General features: G+C 40.6%; 1 protein-coding gene across 5 annotated transcripts in view; it reads left to right on the forward strand.

The window, feature by feature from the left end:
• The window catches only part of LOC123978283 (protein turtle homolog B-like), a 36076-nt gene extending 17670 nt beyond the window's left edge, over positions 1-18406 (forward strand). For 3 of the 5 annotated variants that reach the window (XM_046061470.1, XM_046061456.1, XM_046061489.1), the window contains 9 exons: positions 218-393; positions 4669-4895; positions 5439-5523; positions 5648-5809; positions 6641-6686; positions 7492-7578; positions 8260-9867; positions 13508-13638; positions 13733-18406. In XM_046061470.1, coding sequence (XP_045917426.1) covers positions 218-393; positions 4669-4895; positions 5439-5523; positions 5648-5809; positions 6641-6686; positions 7492-7578; positions 8260-9867; positions 13508-13638; positions 13733-13941 — 2731 coding nt within the window. In that variant the 3' untranslated portion in view covers positions 13942-18406. Of the gene's footprint in view, positions 1-217; positions 394-4668; positions 4896-5438; positions 5524-5647; positions 5810-6640; positions 6687-7491; positions 7579-8259; positions 9868-11467; positions 11511-13507; positions 13639-13732 lie in introns of those variants that run through there. The other 2 variants (XM_046061481.1, XM_046061462.1) reach the window with 2 other exon arrangements.
• The last annotated feature ends 2039 nt before the right edge of the window (positions 18407-20445 follow it).

The following is a 20445-nucleotide window of genomic DNA, read 5'->3' on the forward strand; positions in this document are numbered from 1 at the left end:
ACCTTATTGCAAGCATGTCAGACAAGTAGGCTGGTGCAAGACCATGAAGTAAGAGATGTCTTATTTGGTGCGTGACCCTTAAATTAACTGCAATATTTCAGCACCCACCTACTGAACAACACTGTCTTGTGACTAATCGTATTACTCACCATTATTCAGTTTTTACCCTTAAATTGTGTATAATTTTTCTGCTTTTCTGTCTCATTTCTGTTGTTAGGTCAAAGAGAACAGACTTCGGTCCTCACGACTGGCATTCAATGCCTGTTTCTGGTGCTCAGACCTGGTTGGTGGTGCCAGGGCTGGAGCCTGGGACAGAGTACCAGTTCAGTGTGTTGGCACAAAACAAACTGGGCACGGGCCCATTCAGCGAAGTTGTGACAGTCAACACTGCAGGTGGGTACTTAATCAAAGGGTTTTCCATCCATGGCTGCTGCTTTTTGACTTCAGAGAGACTTTCTTTTTTTTTCTTTTTTTTTTGAATATTGGAATAAGTTTATTGAATAGGATAAACCCCTTGAGATGAACCATCTCGTTTTCGAGGGGGTCCTAATATACAATACAATAAAGAACAAAAGGACAAATGAAACACATTACAATATTAAGACATAGACAATACTACAATCAACACACTACAACAAAGACAACAACAACATCAACAACAAAAAAAAAAACAAATACTTGAATTGAATACAATTGAAGAGCAGTTTGGATTTGCAATAAATGTGGTTTAGATGTATAAATGACAGTATCATCTGCATATAGTTGAACAGAGGAATTAGAATAGATTAAAGGCAGATAATTAATAAAAATAGAGAAAAGAAGTGGACCCAGGGTCAAACCTTGGGGTACACCTCTTTGCTGAACAAATAAATCCGACCTACTCCGTTTAAGAACAACACATTGTTTTCTATTATGTAGATACAAACTAAACCATAATAATGCATTTTGAGATAAGCCAATTGTATACAGCTAATCTAAAAGTAGATAGTGATCCAACAAATCAAAAGCTTTTTTGAGATCAATAAAAATAGCCCCTGTAAAATTACCAGTATCAGATGTTGAAAACACATCATTAGTAAGTTTTAAAAGAGCAGTAGTTGTTGAATGATTAGGTCTAAAACCATATTGAAATGGTGAAAGGATATTATTGTTCTCAAGATACTGTGATAACTGATTAAATATTGTTTTCTCAAATACTTTTTAGCAATAGAACAAATCATTGATATAGGTCTGTAATTATTAGGATCAAGACAATCACCACCTTTGTAGAGTGGAGTAATGCGTGAATATTTCCAGATCGCTGGTAACTCAGAAGTAGACAAGGACATGGTCAGCTAGTGGAAACATGAGAATATACTTGTTTTTCCTCATCAGATGGTTATCAATTTTTATAAATTCATATGATGTGATTTTCTGGAATTTTCTTTGGGATTCTGTCTTTCACTGTTAGAATGTACATATGATTAAAATTATAGATCGTTGCATTCTTTGTAAGTGGGCAAACCTGCAAAATCAGCAAGGGGTCAAATACTTTTTTCCCCCACTGTATATTCAGATGAATAATTTTTAGAAAGTAAGAGTTCATGGGAGTACCAAATTATTAGAGAATAAGTTGGAGTATAGGCAAAACAAAAAAGATCTAATAGGGTTGTAAAAGTATAATAGTAATATAACAACAAAAACACATACAAATACACAAACACAAATAAACATTATCACAAAAAACTCAGATTCAGGCCCAGCAACCCCAGCCTTCTTATGCCAAGGCATCTCCGTGAGAAGGCCAAATAAAGAGACTAAACAGAGACCATTAATAGCACACACATAGGTCTGCAACAGAGATAACAAAGTAGAGATCGCTCCATTAAACAATTAGGCAATAGTATACCGAAATTAGCATTCAAATCAATAGGCCTATGGCAGTATGAGAAACAAAACAACAGGTAACAATGATTTTACGATAATAACTGAGAACAACTGGCAATACATCAGTACAGTTTTACGACAACCAGATGTAAACAAACATTCGGCAGATAAACAAAAGGCATGCCAGCGCAAATAAGTCAATTGTCCAGTTAATAAATAAAAATAAAAACCATGAAAAGAAATATCAGGCCTTGTTAACGTAACCTTCACAATGGGTCAACTTATTAATTACAGCTTGAAGTTAGGCGACCTGATTCAAACAGACAGGAATAATGGCGTTCCGCTCGGTGGCTTGTACAGCATTAGCGTAACTGTTACTATACCTGTTATGTGGGAGAGTGCATGGGAGACATGAAGGCAGTTTCCGCAGCTTTATGATAGGTGAACAGTTGGGGTTTGCCAGTGACAATGACACTTGTGCACGGATACTGGAGAGAGTATTTCATTCATCAGACAGTGTGTGGAAGATGCGTTGTGGAAGATGCGTTGTGTTAGTAAGCGGTTAGTCAGGGAATCGAGCAGAATGTAGCTGCGGTTAAGAAATTCATGATTTGAAGTGTATTTACATCTTTTACATGCCTTAAGGCATGCTGCCAATTCAGTCTCTGTGTCCCGCCGCCTGAACAGAAACTGAATTAAAGGTGTATGGTATTTAAAATCAGTGACTCAGCAAAAAAAAAGGCATGAAGGGAGAAAAGTGCATTGCAGGATTTTCAACCATGCAGTTGAAAGGACAAAGAAGTGAAGGGGTTGAATGGTTGAATAAAGGCGTGCACAGATCAAGGCACACCCAAAGTCCTCTGTGTGTGCATTGACTCAAAACTATGTAACTGGCACTTGCTGAAAAAAGTTGATGCATTAAGTGACCCTAAGCTCTGAAGATATCAAATATAAAAACTTAAATTAAGAAAAACCAACCTGAGAACTGACAATTTAAAAAAAATATAATCTCAGAGACTCCCTGACAGGAACTTCTTCACAATGCTGGCTTTGTTTTATACAGTGTACTGTACTGCAAACACAGATTCTGCTAAACTTTGCCAACAAACAGGCGTGCAAATTTCTGACCTAGTTCACACACTTGGATAGCAGACAACAGATGAATAGCAGTGTACAATGAGATGTTTGGTTTATGTACAATAACAGATCATGTTAGGTTCATCAGAAAAGAAGATTGATTTTGTTTAAAGTGGTACATCATAAGACTTCTTTGAGCCCCAGGTTTAGGTCCAAATCTTGCATCATTAATGTAACACTGTGTTATAGCCCCTGTTCTTTTGTTTCCAAAAACCAAGACTATTATTGTTACTGTGTATTGTTGTTGTATTATTGATGTGTGTTACCATACCACTGATAAGATGGTTTGAGTGTCACTCATGATATAACATTCAAGAGTATAAACCTGAACAACAGTCCAGTGTATTTCTGTGTGCATGTCTTTAGTGTCAGGTCTGAAAGTTTTTTTTCCTGAAAGAAAACAGTCGAAGGTCACCATACATGTTAAGCAATTTTAGTCTTTGTTTAGCCAGGGGTCCTGTAGAGGGAGATACTTTAGAGAATGCTCTCTCAGTATTCAGCCTGAGGTCAGGTGAAGTACTTGTAAGGTTGTACATATCTCAACATTTCTAGGATGGATAGCCCAAAAAGTTTGTACAAGCACTCATGGTCCCCAGAGAGGACAGAGTCACTGACAGTGGGGGTCTCAGGCCTTGTTGATGAGGCCAGCTGCAGATGGGAAGAAATTTTTTTTGTGGCGTGCGCCTTTGGTCCTGATGGACCTCAGCTTCCTGCCAGACAGGACTGTCTGAAAGAGTTTGTGTCCAGGGTGGGAGGGGTTGGCCACAATTTTTACTGCTCGCCTGGAGTTGTACAGAGGGATGGAAGATTGCCGACAGTCACCTTCTCTGCAGAACGAATGTTTGCCTTTGTCCTTGGCAATGGCAGCAACGTACCAGATGGTGAAGGAGGAGGTGAGGGTGGACCTAATGATGGCGGTGCAGAAGTGCACCATCATTGTCTTTGGCAGGTTAAACTTCTTCAGTTGTCACAGGAAGTACATCCTCTGCTGAGCTATCTTGGTGAGGGAGTTAATATTCAGATCCCATTTGAGGTTCTGGGTGATGATGGAGTCCAGGAAACAGAAGGACTTCACAGTGTAAACTGTGGAATCACACAGGGTGATGGGGATGGGTGGGGCTGGGCTCTTTGTGAAATCCACTACCATCTCCACTGTCTTAAGAGCATGGAGCTTCAGGTAGTTCTGAGTGCACCAGGTCATCAGATGGTCAGTCTCCAACCTGCAGGCTGACTCATCCCCACCTGTGAGAGAGGTGTCATCCACAAACCTCCTCACGTCTCCCTTCAGCCAACAACTCCTCTCCCGTCATCCTCAGCTGTGCTTTGTGTTCATGCTAATTGGCAAATGTTAGCATGCTAAGACGCTGAGCTAAGATGGTGAACAGGGTTAAGATTACACCTGCCTAACATCAGTACGTTAGCGTTGTCACTGTGAGCATGTTAGCATCATGTGATTAGCATGCTGAAGTTAGCATTTAGCTCAAAGCACCAATGTGCAGCATTACAGAGTTGCTAGCATAGCTGTCTCTTAATCTTGTTTGCCGCACTTTGGTTTTCAGAGTATTTTACTGCAAAGGATCATTGTGGAATGTTTCTTTTATTTGGGGCATGTCTGAATCAGTTTCCTCTCTGTTAACTTTTATGTGCAATATTTCTGGTCCCCAGGCTCTCCTCTGGGTACCCCAGAACCACTGGTGCTTCTTACTCCACCACGGTGCCTCACAGCCAATCGCACGCAGCACGGTGTCCTCCTCACATGGCTCCCTCCAGCCAACCACTCCTCTCCTGTCGACCGATATATCATGGAATTCCGTCTTGGGGAGAGGTGGGAGGTTCTGGATGACCTGATCCCATCTACTGAGACTGAGCTCATAGCCAGAGACCTTGTTCAGGTCAGTTACATACACATTTCGATATCTGTGTGAGGTGTGGCGTGGGGGTTAAGTTGGAGGAGTAATTGACTGAAAAGTTAATTAACACTACCCATTTTGGTAACAGTCTCCCCATTTCATGCGGCCAAGTATAATCTAGCAATAACATTATTTTCAATTAAGTTATTTTTCCATTTATGTGCAATCCACATTTTATCATATGCATTGTGTTTAAGAGAACAGACTTCAATATGTCATCATCAAAAATGGATTTTTTATCAGTTTGCATTTTAGTGCCTTTCAATTACCATTCAGTCACGGCATAGACTACAGTTGAAATTTTTAAACATGTCCTTTGTAGTACTTAAATTAATAAAATATGCTAACAAGACAGCTCCAAATCATATTTCTCTTATTATGACAAACAATACTAAAAGGAAGAATTACCATGCATTATTATCATATCCATATCAAAACTTTTGAACACATGGTGCAGTATACTATACACAGAGAAGTGTATGAGACAGTCAGAAGAAACGTGCATTTGGTGTGTTTCTCTGACAGGAATCCTGGTATGAGTTTCGAGTAATGGCTGTTATGGATGACCTCATCAGTGAGAGCAGCAACGTAGTGGGAGTGTCTAGCACAGGTCAGTTTCTTTACAAAGAAACATTACAAACTACACACAGGCATGCTATGCACTTGTGAGGAATACATTTGTGACTTTTTGTGTTTGTAACCTCTCCATTTTACCCCCTTGTCTGCCCCATCAGATCCCTTCCCCCCAGCAGAGTTGCCTGATGAGGGGCTGGCACGGCCTGTGGTGGCGGGTGTTGTGGCGACTATATGTTTTCTGGCAGCGGCCGTACTGTTCAGCACTCTAGCAGCTTGCTTTGTCAATAAGCAACACCGTCGTAAACTCAAGCGTAAACCAGGTCCGTCTTCCTCTCTACTTTATTTACATGTAATAAATATAGTATATGTCTGAACATGGATGGATTACTAAATAGTACTACCAGGCACATGGGACCCCTGGGGTTTGAAGGGAACGTTACTATTTCGTGTCAGAAAGTCAAGAAAACTACAACAAGACTACAAAAGATGTGAAACAAATTATAAAGAGATGTAAAATGACTACAAAGAGACACAAAACGATGAGGAAGAGATCCAAAACGACAACAAATAGACACAAAACAAACATTTTTGCTTTTCATTTTCAATGAAAAAAATATAAAAATTATGTGATTTCATGTCATTTTTTATGCAGTCTGTGCCAAACAAGCATGTTCCCTTATGTGTATAGAACATGATTTGTAGGTTGGGACATCTCTTTAGCACCACATGCTTCATTTATAATCGTATGCTGTGTCACATTTTACCATTTATTTATATATATATATATATATATATATATATATATATATATATATCGGATATTGCACTTGGCCATATTGCAATTTCAATAATATTTCGAATAATTGTTCCGCCTCACTCAAAACCACCACAAATGGATATAAAACCACTACAAAGAAACAGAAAACCACCACAAAGAGAAGAAATTATTACAAACACAGATTTGGAAAAGCCCCTCTATAGTTGTCATTTCAATCTTGTCTTGCTCCCATGTAGGATGGGTGGGGGGTGGGGGGGGGGCTTTTACATGTCCCAGGGCCCTGTTGTCTCATAGTCTATCCATGTGTGTGACTTCTTCTACTCGTGTTGTTCAACAGAAGAAATGCTAAATTTAAATGTTTTTGTCCTCTCAGATCCTCCCTTGTCTGTGACACACTTCAGGAAAAGCATTGAGTCACCGTAAGTAAAGTCAACACCAGAGCTCCTGCTCTCTGCCAGAGGTGGCTACTACGGTGCACCTTCTAATAATGCACCTGTTACACAGTTTCTCTCCCCGTGCATGCTGAGACGAGGCATACATTTTAACAATAAATAACAGTAAACCCTAGTGGAACTGATTATTACACACAGCATGCTATCCCCTGAGCATTTGGACAAGAGATGGTATATTTGTTAAAACGTACAGAAGAAGCTCAGGTGGATGATTAAAAAAAACTCTAAATATAAGTTTGGGCTACTTGAAGGGTGTGGAAGAACATGTACCGTAGCAGCCTCTAGTGGATCATGGGCAGATTAAGGAAAGTTCAAAGCAGCCAAGCCAGCATTTTAAGCACATTACCCAGAGTGCCCAAGCTGCAGTATGTCTATTGATTTCTGATCCATTTGTATTCTTTAACCTCAAACGCTGTCTGCTTTCTGCATGATTCTAAATGTTAAATAATGCTATTTTTTTTTGTTTAGCTGCACATTTAATGTACAGTATCCGCTACATGTGTGTATTTGTCTGTCTGTCTGTAAATCTTGTGTACATGTATGACTGCATTTCAATCTCAAAAGAAGCTCATTTGTGACACTAATCTGTGTAAATCCGATTCCAGAATAAATGTTTATTTGCCTGAGACTTTAGGTAAATCGTCAGTATCAGATACCTTTGTTTATTTTTTAAGAAATGGTCCAGGCAGATCAGGGAGTTCACACTTAGTCCTTCCTGCAAGTGGCATAGTCAAAGATGAACCAGGCCCATGTCGTTTGTCTCCCATCGCAGGCCTCCTCTCACCCCCTTGCCAGGGGTAGAGCCCTGCTGGGACGAGCCTGCCAGGAGCAGTTTCTTGCCCCCGCCCGCCAGCCCCCTGTGAGTGCCTGCCTGCACCAAAATACAGAGTGTGCTGCACTGCACTGGCTTGGCTGCATGGTTAATGCATTGCATAGAAGTGATCAACTGACAATGAGTTTTTGTTGTAGTGAAGCCTACCTGCATGCACAGACTTTCACGCACCACACAGGGATTAAACTGCATTAGATCAGCTGCATGAACAGTTCAGTACTGTGTATATGCACTCTTTATAATGTATGTCTACCTGATGCATTCATTGACCGCGTAAGTGTCGACTCTGCTGCTCCTGGTGTGGGCAAATAAGGCCTGGTTAGATGTCATCTGCTTTCCTCACATCACCATTTGGTGCAGCACACGGAAATTGGTCTCTCGTCTGCTCAAGAAGATGTAGATTCAATAGATCTGTGATACGGTTGTCATGGTTGCGTCGTTCGTTCTCCTCTCATTCCGTTCATTAGCTGCTGTCCTATCAGGATGCTGCCGCCGCCATAAACTGGTCATTTTCATAACGTAGTTCATTATGGCTGCCTTGATAGTGCTTTGGCTTTGTGGTGTTTCATCTGTTTAGTTCAAGAATGAAACTGCATTCATGCATTTTAATTTACTTATTTTTTAAGTACTTTACGCACTTTCCCTTTGAGTTTCTTCTGGTATATGTTAAATTAAGCCAGTGCCTTGTGTCTGCATTTTTTTAATCAGGTTATCGTCGGGAAAGATAAGTCCAGAGAGCTCCCCTCCATCTCGACCCCGTTCTCTTTCTTCAGAGGGTTCCCATGGTCCAGGCCTGTATGTCAGGAAGCTGCCCAGCCCTCAGAGAGAAAGAGACAAAGAGCTCTCCTTCTACAAGAAAACCAAGCGTGCCATAGCCAGCAAGAAATACAGTGTGTCCAAGTACGAGGCAGAGGTCACCACGCCTATTGAGCTGATAAGCCGCGGCCCTGATGGCCGCTTCGTCATGGAGAGCCCACCGCCCCGCCGCATCCAGGGCTTCCCCTTCGCAGAGGAGTCTGACATGTACCCTGAGTTCCGGCAGTCTGATGAGGAGAATGATTTTGACCCTGGGCCTCTGCCGCCCATCATGCCCACGCTGCGGCCCCAGCTCTCACCAACGTCCTCCAGCCTGGAGTCAACGCAGCCCCCCACCTACAGCCCCCGCCTACACAGGCCCATGGAAGGTATGAGCTTTGCAGAGGGCAGTGCACTTCACGCCTCAGGGCAGGCCCCGGCCTCCCGCTACAGGGGCTTTCCCCAGGGCCCATTCTATGGGTATCTAGGCAGCCGCACTGAATCAGGGATTCCACCACCATTCTACATGCCTGACATCAGCCCGCGTAGCTCCGCTCTATCCTCCCCCCCAGGCACCGCAGAGGGGCCCTTTGGTTACCCCTCCATCCCCGAGGAGAGTGGCGAGATGGAACACCATCAGTACACTGCCTCTGGCCATTCTCTGTCTCACACACACAGCCCTCCTCCTCGCTCACCTGAAAGCTGGCAGCCACATGAGTTACCCTTCCTGGGTCTAGAGGGTCCACGGTTCATTTACCCACCACACCATCCCTTACATCATCCCCAGGACCTCCCTGACCCACCCCCATACCCTCCTCACTCTCTACCCCCTAGTCGCCTGCACTTCCCTCACCTTAAGGATCCAACAAGCCCTGGACTCCTGCAGCTGGAGGTCCCTGTGGCTCCCCCAGGCAGAGACAGGCCTCCGGTTAGGCGTTTAGCTATGCAACAGGCCCAGAGTCTCGGCCAGCTCAGACACACGGCCCACGGTGTGGGTGTACCAGTGTTGCCTTACCCTGACCCGGCAGCCCGTGCAGGGAGCCCAAGCACAGCCCCCAGTAGTAGCCCTCAGTCCTGGCTAAGCCCGAGGGCAGGGCGCCGGGCAGACCCCAGCCTACCCCCGCTAGTACTCCAGCCCTCCCGCCTCTCTCCACTCTCCCAAAGTCCTCTTAGCACCCAGCCGGGTTCCCCAGATATTCTAGTGCGGCCCCCTCCGCGCCCCAGCATCCTCCGTACCTCTCGGTCTCTGGAGATGCCTGAGCTCACCCTGCAGCCCTCGGTCAGTTTCTCCCGGAGGTCCTCCCTGTCCGCCTCTCCCACGCAGAGCCAGGGCGGCAAGCAACACAGTCCCAGTTACCACGCCCACATGTCCTATGCCTCCACTGCAGCCAGTTACCCCTCCCAGTCCCCCTCTCCCCCTCTGGAGGGCAGGGATGTTTTCGGGCAGAGGCCATCCCAGAGAAGGACAGAGGAGGAGATGCTACCCTCAGAGCCCTCTCAGCTCCAGATATCAGCCTCAGGGTAGGTGATCCATTCCAGTAGAGAATAGTCACATATATATTTAAAGGGGAGACTTGTCTCCTCGTCTGCACTCTATTCCAAATTTCCTCAGAATATATCCAAAGTTTTACTTTGATGTCTCCATTTAGGCATAATTAAGATGCATATTGTACATTAATATGCAGAAGGCATGTAATTGCATTTAGCACACATTGTATTAGTTCATAAAAATTATGGCAAAAAGTAGATGGCATGTGAAAGCTCAATTTGATTTTAAGATAAAGTAAAGTATTATTGTCTTTATCCTTTGATAGCACATATTTAATCTAATCAAATTTGATTGAGCATACTGCAAATTGAAGTCAACTTTAATTTTCAAAAAACAATGCCTACAGGAACATTAAGTTGAAACACTTAAGCTATAAGATACAGAAACCCTCAAGTTTACAATTTTTTATAAACTGCCATTTTTTCTGTCCCTCACTTTGAACATTGAAACTTTGAACTGAAGCATTTATTATAGCTGGATAAAATTATATTTGATCAGTTCAATTATTGAAAGTAATGCCCATAAATACCTATTTAAAGGTATGAATGTGAAAACCTTTAACAATTAACTGTATATTTAATGAGCACATACTTTTTATTACACTATATTACATACAAGGAAAAAGGTACCACTTTCTGATCATTAATTTTAAAGAATTTAAAAGCTGTAACTAATGGCTTTATTAACAGTTAATGAAATATTTACTAATTCTTTATTATTTATTCTTTATTAACCCACTAATAAGAACAACTATTGGGTTGCCAGGTTGTGAAAATCTAGTTGTTAAGTCATGAATAAATTAATTAATAAAGTTAATGAAGTTAACTCACTTTCTAATAAACCAACAGGAAAAGTTAGTATGTCATCTGTACAATATTTATAAACATTAATAAGAAATTAATAGGGAGTTCTGACAATTATTTGAATCTGTAGTTGTAAAAACATTTGGTAAATTATTAATGAAAATCAATTTGGGTCCAAATGTCCGTAGCCCTTTTACAGAAGATCAGAGGTCAAACTGTCTGATGAATTCAAGAGCTAAAAAGACAAATCAAGTATCCTGCTTGAGGAGGCTAAAAGCCACAAGTAGTTATTATAACAATGTTATACAGCATTAGTAAGTCATTTATTAATCATTAATAAAGCCGTTTGTAAAAGCTGTATTATTAGAAATTGGTATCTACTATGTAAGGATAAAAACTCAGCATAAAGCATGAAGGAATATTACAATCAAATCTCACTAGAAGGGGTTTCCCATGACACCCAACACTGATAGATTATTGCCCCTGTATACAGATTGTCAGACATATCACAGGACGTTGTATGCTTTTACACCTACATAAAAACATAGCAGCGACCCATATACTTTTATGTCCCATAGTAATTGTACACATTCCTGCACCCCCTTACACCCACCTCACAACCCTAGAAGCTACAATCATACAGTAGCTACAGGCACGAAGCAGAGACTCGTTCCTGCACTATCACTGGCCTTTAAGGGAAGGTAGCTTATAGGGCTGCTGCTTTATAGAGGGTAAGGGTCTTACGTGATTTGTTTTTGATTGATCTCAGCTATCTGGGCAGCGTTGTGACCCGGTCCCCTACGCCGCAATAGGTAAGGGTCGGACCCATGTCTGAGAGGGAGGGGTCAGCAGGGGGAGGGCTCTAATCACTCTCTCCTTTAAAGGGGAATCGCTTTGGGTTGTGTCTCTGTGCTGGATTCAAGTGAAGTACAACTAATGGTAATAATGACTGCAGGACACATTTGTCAATACACTTCCATGGCACAGTAAGCCTGCTGTGGCGTAGGCTGCAGTAATTAGGCTTGTGAGCAAGCAGGAGGACCGGTTTTGGACTGTGGAGAAGCATTTTTGTCTTTTGATTGTTTGAATACAGACATGTTTCCCTGCACCAAAAAAAGCCTTGAATCAATAGAGGACGCACATGAATGATAGACTGGAGTATTCCCCTTTAAAGTTTTGTTCCATGTGCAAAATGCCATGCATGCATTCTCTAAACTTCTCTCTACGACCAAACAAATAACAACAATTCTCAAACTAAATTCTTTGTCACATTTGTTGTCCTAAGTGCTTTCGTTTTTCTGTCATGTGACTGTTTTTAATGGCCATTTCCTCTTCCTGTCATGTGACTTGTTCTTTAACGGCCATTTCCTCTTCCTGCCATCTCCTCCCGTCAGCATGGTGAAGCCTCTGTACGCAGTGTTCATGTTTATGAAAGTGTGCTGTACAGTGTTCATGTCTATGGAAATGTACTATGTTTAACACACTGTGGCCTCTGCACACAGTTTATGTGATAATGGAAATGTTCTCTATCTGTCCAGGACTGTTGCAATTCTCAGATTTGTCGCCCCCTCTCTGCTAATGGCTCTCAATCTCTCTCTCCACAGTGACAAGTGATGGACAGCATCTCTAAAGCTTTGTGTTCCTATGCCTTTTGAAACAATACATGTTTGGCACAACAACTTGACTTAATGAAACATTAAGTCAGGTTTTGAAGCTGTTTGTATTCAGTTCATTGAAAGGCAAAGCCATTGAGCCTCATGAACCTGAACTTAAATCTTAGGATTTTGTGATTATTTGGACTTGAATTTAATTTTATTGCATCTTTCTATGAGAGATGGACAACAAAACCAGAGTATTCGGTATGAGGTAAAACTGCATACTATGACGGAGAAGATACTTTCACTTGATGTGATTGTTTTTTTCACTGATTGAACATTAATTATCTTTCATTAAACGTAGCATGTATCACTCATGAAATGAAAATAGTTATTCAGGGTTCAAAAAGAGGTGTCTATTTTCTGTTTTTAAAAGACACATGCACACATACTTTACTTTCATGTTAGCACACTTAGCAGTCTCTCAGGGAAATGCTCATGCATCTGCTGTATACTGAAACTAGTGGTATTGGAATAATATAGACTTCATTGTTTCAGGAACAGTAATTTTACAGTTCCAGAAATTATTTTCATTTTATGAGTTTTATACAGCAAAGAGACCGTTATTGCCCGCATTTCTGAAGCAGTCACTATTTAAAGACCCAAACCTTAGTGAGCACAGTCATTTGCAATTATTGTGTAATCCTACAATGTGTTTGTTTCCATTTATTTTTAGCACTGTTGCAAAGACCACAAAATGTCTCTGATTTTAAATTACACTAATGGGACTTGTAATTAGAGAACTTTACCCCTAAGACTAAACATCTAGTCTGTATTATAAATCCTGAAATGGGTCTTTAATGTAATGATTGTTTGAGAAGAAATTTAATAGCCAATAAATTCACCAAATCCACTGGCACCTTATGTCAACTATTCATTCTTTCTTTTTTCTTTCATTTTCTTTCTTTCATTATCTCTTTCTTCCTTTGTGTCTAACTTTTATCATCCATCATTGCAGATAGAAAGTGGAAATTCATCATCTTAGCGAAAGGGCTCTCAGTAGAAGCACAAGAGCTCATCAAACCATATGATAGCACCTACTGGAAATAGCAATGCAAAGTGTCATTCTGTCTTTTCACATCTAAGACTGGACCGAACACAACTGTTTGATTAATGCAGAACAACGTATGCTGTGGTGTCTCTCCTCTTCTCAGGGAACCTCTAGGTGCGTCTAGTGATCCTGCCGGGTCTGAGAGCTTACCAGCACTGCTACACCACTGTATTACTAAAGCCAAGGGAGTGGCTGCCAACAACAATAACAACACAACCTCCGGAAGGAGAACAGGTTCGTCCGACGATTACAGAAGAGACCGAAGATTGATGTTAAAATATGTGGGTGGTGTGTTACCACTGTGCTTTCTCTCTCGCCTCCCTTTCAGGTGTGTGTCCCTCTCAGACCCAGCAGAAATCTCAGACACTCCAAGAGGAAGAGGATCTCAACTTCCACAGAAAGAGGAAAAGGCAGAACAAGAAGAATCCATATCTCTATTTGACCTCCTTCCTGCATCGCAGGCAGTCTGAGGAGGACCAGACAGGCATTCTGGCCAGTGCAGACTCAGAGGGCCCAAATTATGGGACTCTACACTGACCCGTGTGCCCACCAAGCCATTGGACTAAAATGACCTCCCCTGAAGATAAAACCCACCTCAGCCCTCCCTGCTCCACGCTGGTTCCTGTATCAAGCTAATACATTTCTCATAATCTTTAAAAGTTGTCGGTGTTTGCAGAGTGGGGAAACATCCAGCTGAATACTCCGGGGTTGGAAATCTTATTTGAAGACAAGAACAATGGCTTTTCTGAGTTGTCACCACTACTTGTCTCTGAGGAATTTCACTTGAAAATGCTCTGAAAATATATAATGTATATAAATAGTAAAACAAGGGAATTAAGCTTCCTCCTACAGTAATAAAAATGTGTTGGTTGAGTATGTAACAACACGTTAAAGATTTTTCACTCACTGATCATTGAGGGGTCCATATCTTTAGGTTTTTCAGTGATACAGTGTACTGTGAAGCCTGGTGCGTCCTCGGACATGGGGCATGAGTCTACCTTTCCTACAATACAAATAGTGTCAGTATTCAAACACAGGGTTCTTACCACAAAATATACCTCAGAGTAAACGCAGAGTTGCTGTAATTCTTGTGGTATACTGTACGTACTTGACCTTTTTACATATGAAATGTATGGATAAAAAGGTTTATATCACACACACCACACTCATTGAAATGGATAATATGGCCTAACGTTATCTGATTTAAAAGCTTGTTATTATCAGCTGGCATATTGTGTTCATTTTGATTTATGATCCAATGCCAACCATTAGAAGACTGTCTTAACTTTAGTGCTTGGCGGCTCAGTGTATTTACACCGTATTAAGATGAAGATCATAGCCTTCATGAGAAAATAATTTGGGACTTACACGCTCAACCAAGGTTGGACTTCTAGGGTTTAGAAGAACAGGGTGATGAATTGTGAAGTGTACTGTAGTATGTATTTCATTATTAAGGAATAATTTGGGAAACGTGGCACGTGTCAAGGTGCCTTTTTTTGCCTTTTCTCATTTTTTTCGAACATAAACTGCCTTTTTCCTTCGCCTTCTCATATTTGTCTCTTCGGGTGAGTGAGGGACTCCAATACTATGTGTGTTTTTACTTTCTCTGCCAAGGACACATGAAAGAAAATGCTACAGAGTATGCATAACTCTTCTTTTTTGTTTGTTGTTTTTGTTCACATTTATATTTTAAATGGGTACCTGCTTCACCTGTGTATATCCAAGTAATAGGACAGAACCAGAACACCCATACAAAAAGAAAAAAACACTTTAGATTAGAGAAATAAAAACGGCATATAAATCAATAAATATAACTACAGTGGAAAAGTTCAGAAGCACTGTACATGAATTTTCATGCAGAGAGAACAAACCAGTAGAGTAAGGATGTTAATGTTTAACAGCAGCTGTTAAAGGAGAATGATTGCTTCGTAAAGCTGCCAATAAGTAATGGGAAATATTCAAACAATGGCCACCCTGACTGTTTATCTTTTAACTGTATATTACTTGCTAGCTACTTCTCTGTATGTTTGTTAATTTTTCGACACTAACCGATAATGAATGTATGTTTTGCTGTACAGGAAATGAATGTCACAGTGACCCGTTACATTGTTACTAGTGCGGCTGCAATTGGTGAGATGAGCAGTTGACACATTAAGTCCAAATTGTTTTACTTCTCTGTGTTATTCCTGTATGCGGTAATAACTAATGGGCCCCGCACAGGTTCTGAGCCAAGCTCCCTTTGCTCTGACAAATGGTTTCCTTTTATTGCTAATGCTAGTTCAATCACTCAAATACACATCAGATATATTGCCATCTGCTACAAACAAATGAGAGGTTTTCCGTCATATATCCACATGAATGAATCAACTCAATGGCTGCTTACTGAAATCTCAAACACGTTTTGACAAGTGAGAAAGTGATGATTGCCTGGAAGTGAGCGTCAAAGTGCATATTCTACTTTAACAAATTGGTTTCATGTAAGATACGAGGAAAAAAAATTCTATATTTGTTATGTACTGTACATGGTATGTATTGTATTTGTAAAGATAAATCAAACCATGTTTTACAGGAAGACGTTCTTTTGTGAGGATGTATGAAAAGACAGGAGGATCCCAAGGAAAAAGAAATTAGATTATATATAAAAATATTTGCTTACATTACGGCTTTAAGTGGAAAATGTTTTTAAAACATTTTAAGGTGCCTCATTTGTCATACTTTAGCAGACGTTATTTTATCTGAGAAGAAAAGAAACCTTAATGTTAGTACCGTACAATGTATTATTGCCATAGCCCGCTGGCTGCACAAGTTAAGTAGTATTTTCTCTGATGTATAGTACATGAATGCCCACTGGAAAAAGCTTTAGAAGCAGAAGTGTGTTGCCCTCTTTAATATTCCTGGAACAAAGTAATACTGTATTTTGCCCATTCATGAGCACACATGTAGATTCACTCCAGATCTTTCGCCTTCAGGTGTCCAAAGCAAATAAACTGAAGGAAACATTTTTTCTAAGAGTCACAGACATGCTGTAGTCATGTACAATACGTGCTGTGGAGGAAATTGTGTTTACATTAGTTTGATAAAGAAAAGTGTGTTAGGGCATAGTTGCTTTGAACATTACGACTTGGTGCTATGTTTAACTTTGTGGTGCTGTAGAATAGAGGTCTAAAGATTTTTCCGTTTTCTGTTTCCAAAAGCAACACTTTCGGCCCTGTGTGTTTGAGCAACTAAACTTGTTCCGGTAGACACTATAGATCCTTATCATAACAGTATCATGGTGTGATGACAGTGATAGACAATGGAAAATAGAAGTATAACCTCAAATAATAGACGTGACATTCAGATGAACTCAAGATGACCTGTTTTCTATAGTGTGTTTGCAATGTTTGTCTGTGCTTCCAAGGTACCCTCTCTAAAGTATATTTGTGATGATATTGAAAATATTAACCCAGCCTAAAAAAACAAAACATAACCTGATTTAGATTAGTACACGCCACAGGACACATGGGAGGGAATCTGAGAGCATCGTCAGGTCATGAGAGGATCTTTTCTACACACTTCCTTTAGGTCTACCATCTTTGGTTAACAGCACTGTTTTTCAAGCACACTACTGCAAGGGGCGTAAGCGTCTCACATCATCTCACCACCGTTCTGACGGTAGAATTCCTACTAGTACTGTACAGGATAGCCATGAGTAGTCATCAGACCTCATTTGTATTTACTGCTAAATCTAATGGTAGAAAGGTATTGGGAAGCTCATACATCCTCTCCATGGGTTTTACGAATGGATGTCGTCTTCCGGGCTCTTTTTTGCATATTCAAATGAAACATGTACAGTGTTTAAGAGGGCTGCTTTGGACGTACTGTTAGCTCAATCTTATGTTGTTTTTTTTCCTCCAATTTTTCTGCTTACAGCTTTTAGTGCATCACTCGGTGCTGGTAGAATGATACTTAGAAACCGATTTGATTTTTATTGTATTAATCTTGCATGTAGAGACAATACAAAAAAAAAACAACGCCTATTTAGCAATCATTCATGGACATCCGAGCTGGTTGTTATTGGACGGAAAATAGAAATATGTAGTATTTTCTATATTCTCTGTTTTTTCATGTGTACCAGCACTGAGAAACTAGAATGTATTATTATCGTAGGCTACAATAAGCACTACATCGTTGACTGTTTTAGCTTATGCTCATACTCAAGCAAACCAAGTAGTGCTTCAAAAGGAAGAAAATTTACATTTCATTTCATTTTCATCCACTGAACTCTGTGCTGTACATCACATGTTTACATTGTGTATTATATGTTGTTTATTCTGTATTGTTTTTTTTGTACATAATTTGTCTCCATAAATGTTCTTTAATTCAACAATGTTCATATGTAAATATTTCAAAAAGCAAAAACATTTTTTACTTTTCTGTCTGTTTAAAATGATAACCTGATGTTTTCTCTCTCTTTTTTTGGGGGTCAGTTTTTAGACTTGTCATTCTGTTCCGTCACTACATCAGGTATTATGCTTCACTTAACTTTTTGTGAGCAATTAACTCATATTGTATGGTGCTGTACCAAAGCCTTATGTATAATATTTGTATTACTTTTCTCTCGTTTGCCACTGCTGTCCAGTGATTTCTGTATCGTCTGAGATCATGTCTTACTCACTCTTCATGTTCAACTGCCATGGATCTCGTTTCTTTATTGAGTAAACAGAAACCTAAGCGAACTATGGTGTAAAAAAACACTCTGTTGGCCTGTTACCAACTGGCCTGGATATATAGTGACAGTCGCCATCAAAAGCCTTTATAGGGAAAATGCACAGGCTCATTGGTGGCTCATCATGACGTAGACATGGGCCTAGCACATGATCTATGCTCTATCTATGGCATGTCTGTGAGAATATGAAAGCAGTGTTGTATTCATGTCACCATATCATTTCAAATGCTTAGTCCCATACGAAATTTTCCTCTCAAATTTTTGTATTTTGATATAATAAAAAAATCAAAAGAGGTTTTATTTTTCCTGTGGTTTTGTCTCGGAACTGTCTGATCCTATTCAGAGGAATTGTGAGGAACAATGTGTAGTTCATGTGCTGGACACAGGGTGTAAGTGTTGGGCAGAGTGGGGAAGATAGTGTGGAGATAAAAGCAGCTTATTCAGGTCAGGGTTTTTTTTTAATTTTTATTCTGGGACATACATGCAGCAGCCCAGTAGTTTAAAGAGGTGGTATTGTGCTCATTTTCAGGTTCAAAATCTTAATTAGGGGTTGTAACAGAACATGTTTACATGGTTTAATTTTCAAAAAACTCCATATTTTTCCGCATACTGCACATTGCTGTGTTGTACGCTCCGCTCTTGAGCTACAGAGTGATGCATCTTACTTGTACAAAATCTTTGTTGGGAGTTACACATTCGCAGATCCCAGGTAAGGACTACTAGCCAATCAGAAGCAGAGAAGGGCGGGTCGTAAGAAATAAGGTAGTGTGATCCAAATCAAAGCCGCTTCAGGCTGCGACTGTAACCTAGCAGATGGTGTAAGTTACTCACAAGTCCACAACATCATTGTTCCACATCTTACAATAAACCACTACAAAAATCACCAGATTTCAACTCAATTTTACATAAAAATTGGCCAAACAATTTGAACGGTCGCTTTCACATCGGGTGTAACATTAGCATTATAGCTATAACTTTAGCTGTGTCAGCCACCGTTTACAACAACTCCGCACTTGAACAGTCTGTGAAGTTACATTGCCGTGTTTATTTTAAATATAATTCACAACCAATAAAGCATAATTACAGGTTATGATTATCAATTTCCAGGCCCAAACAGAGTCGGAGTTGCATCGTCTTTTAGGACTAAACGTTGAACTACTAGTACCAAGAGATAGTACGTAGCTTGTCGTCATAGCAACACCACACACAACTGCCGCGACGTAATGTTCAATGCGACACACACACCAGCGATCCACACAGCTTTCTCTTTTTTAAGTTAAAACGTTTCAACATTACTCAGAATGTAAAGACAGATAAGCGGTATGAAAACCTTCCAGCTGTGTTTTCCTCTGCCGTTGTTGCTGCAGCAGTCTGTGTGACGGCAGGAGCAGAGGGCTCTGTGAGCGGGCGGCTGGCCGGCCTCACACGCTCCTCCCGCGGGTTGGCAAAGGCTTCCCCCGCAGCCACTTGCGGAGCTCCTCAACTCCGAAAATATTCAAGCACATTTTTGTTCTGCCATCACTTCTCGTAAAACTGTCAATATTCGAAATCTACACAGTTGATTTCTCACCTCAAAACTTCTCAGAAGTGGATTTAGTGATGAAATTACATACGAAAACTGTAAAATATAAAACTTTATGTTGCTGGCCTCAGCCCCTCTTGGCCTCTGTCTGGGGAACGCAATGATGATGCAGTGAATAGTGAATATTCTGTCTGACCAATCAGCAGTCTGTCTGTTTTCACATTACATTTTAGTTTCCCTCAGCTCGCTTGGAACCTCGACAGAGGTGAAGTGATACAAAGGTACAACATTTCTACAATGGAAAACCAAACAAAGGCGAGTCGAGCCAAGTCGAGCTGGTACTGTGCAGTGGAAAAGGGGCTTAACTAAAATCAAAGGGCCTCAGCTCAGACTAGCTTAGTTTGAGGGCGTGCCTGACCCCGCTAGCCGCTTGGCAAGCTTTATGACGCGTTTTCATTGTGATGTCACAAGTAAAGGAAGTGAAAGGCTGGACTACAAACGAGCTGTTTTCAATCAGTTCAGAGCAGAGCTTTCTGTGGGAGATAGGAACTCCCTTTGGGCTGGACTTTGGGCTTTTTCACTTTGCAAACCTATTAGATTCACAAAAAAGAGATAGAACTCAATAAAGGAGAGGGGAAAAGCCAAAAAGCATAATACCACCTCTTTAAGTGCCAGGTTCAATCTTTTTGTCAAATAAAAATCACTATAATAAAAATCTTAATAAAAATCATCTTAATAAAAATCACTATAATCCTTTAAATATAGTCTTAGATCTGACAAATGCTTAATTAACTTAATTTAGAACAAAGGC

The sequence above is a fragment of the Micropterus dolomieu genome, linkage group LG01 (assembly GCF_021292245.1).
Source record: "Micropterus dolomieu isolate WLL.071019.BEF.003 ecotype Adirondacks linkage group LG01, ASM2129224v1, whole genome shotgun sequence".
Lineage (NCBI taxonomy): Eukaryota > Metazoa > Chordata > Actinopteri > Centrarchiformes > Centrarchidae > Micropterus > Micropterus dolomieu.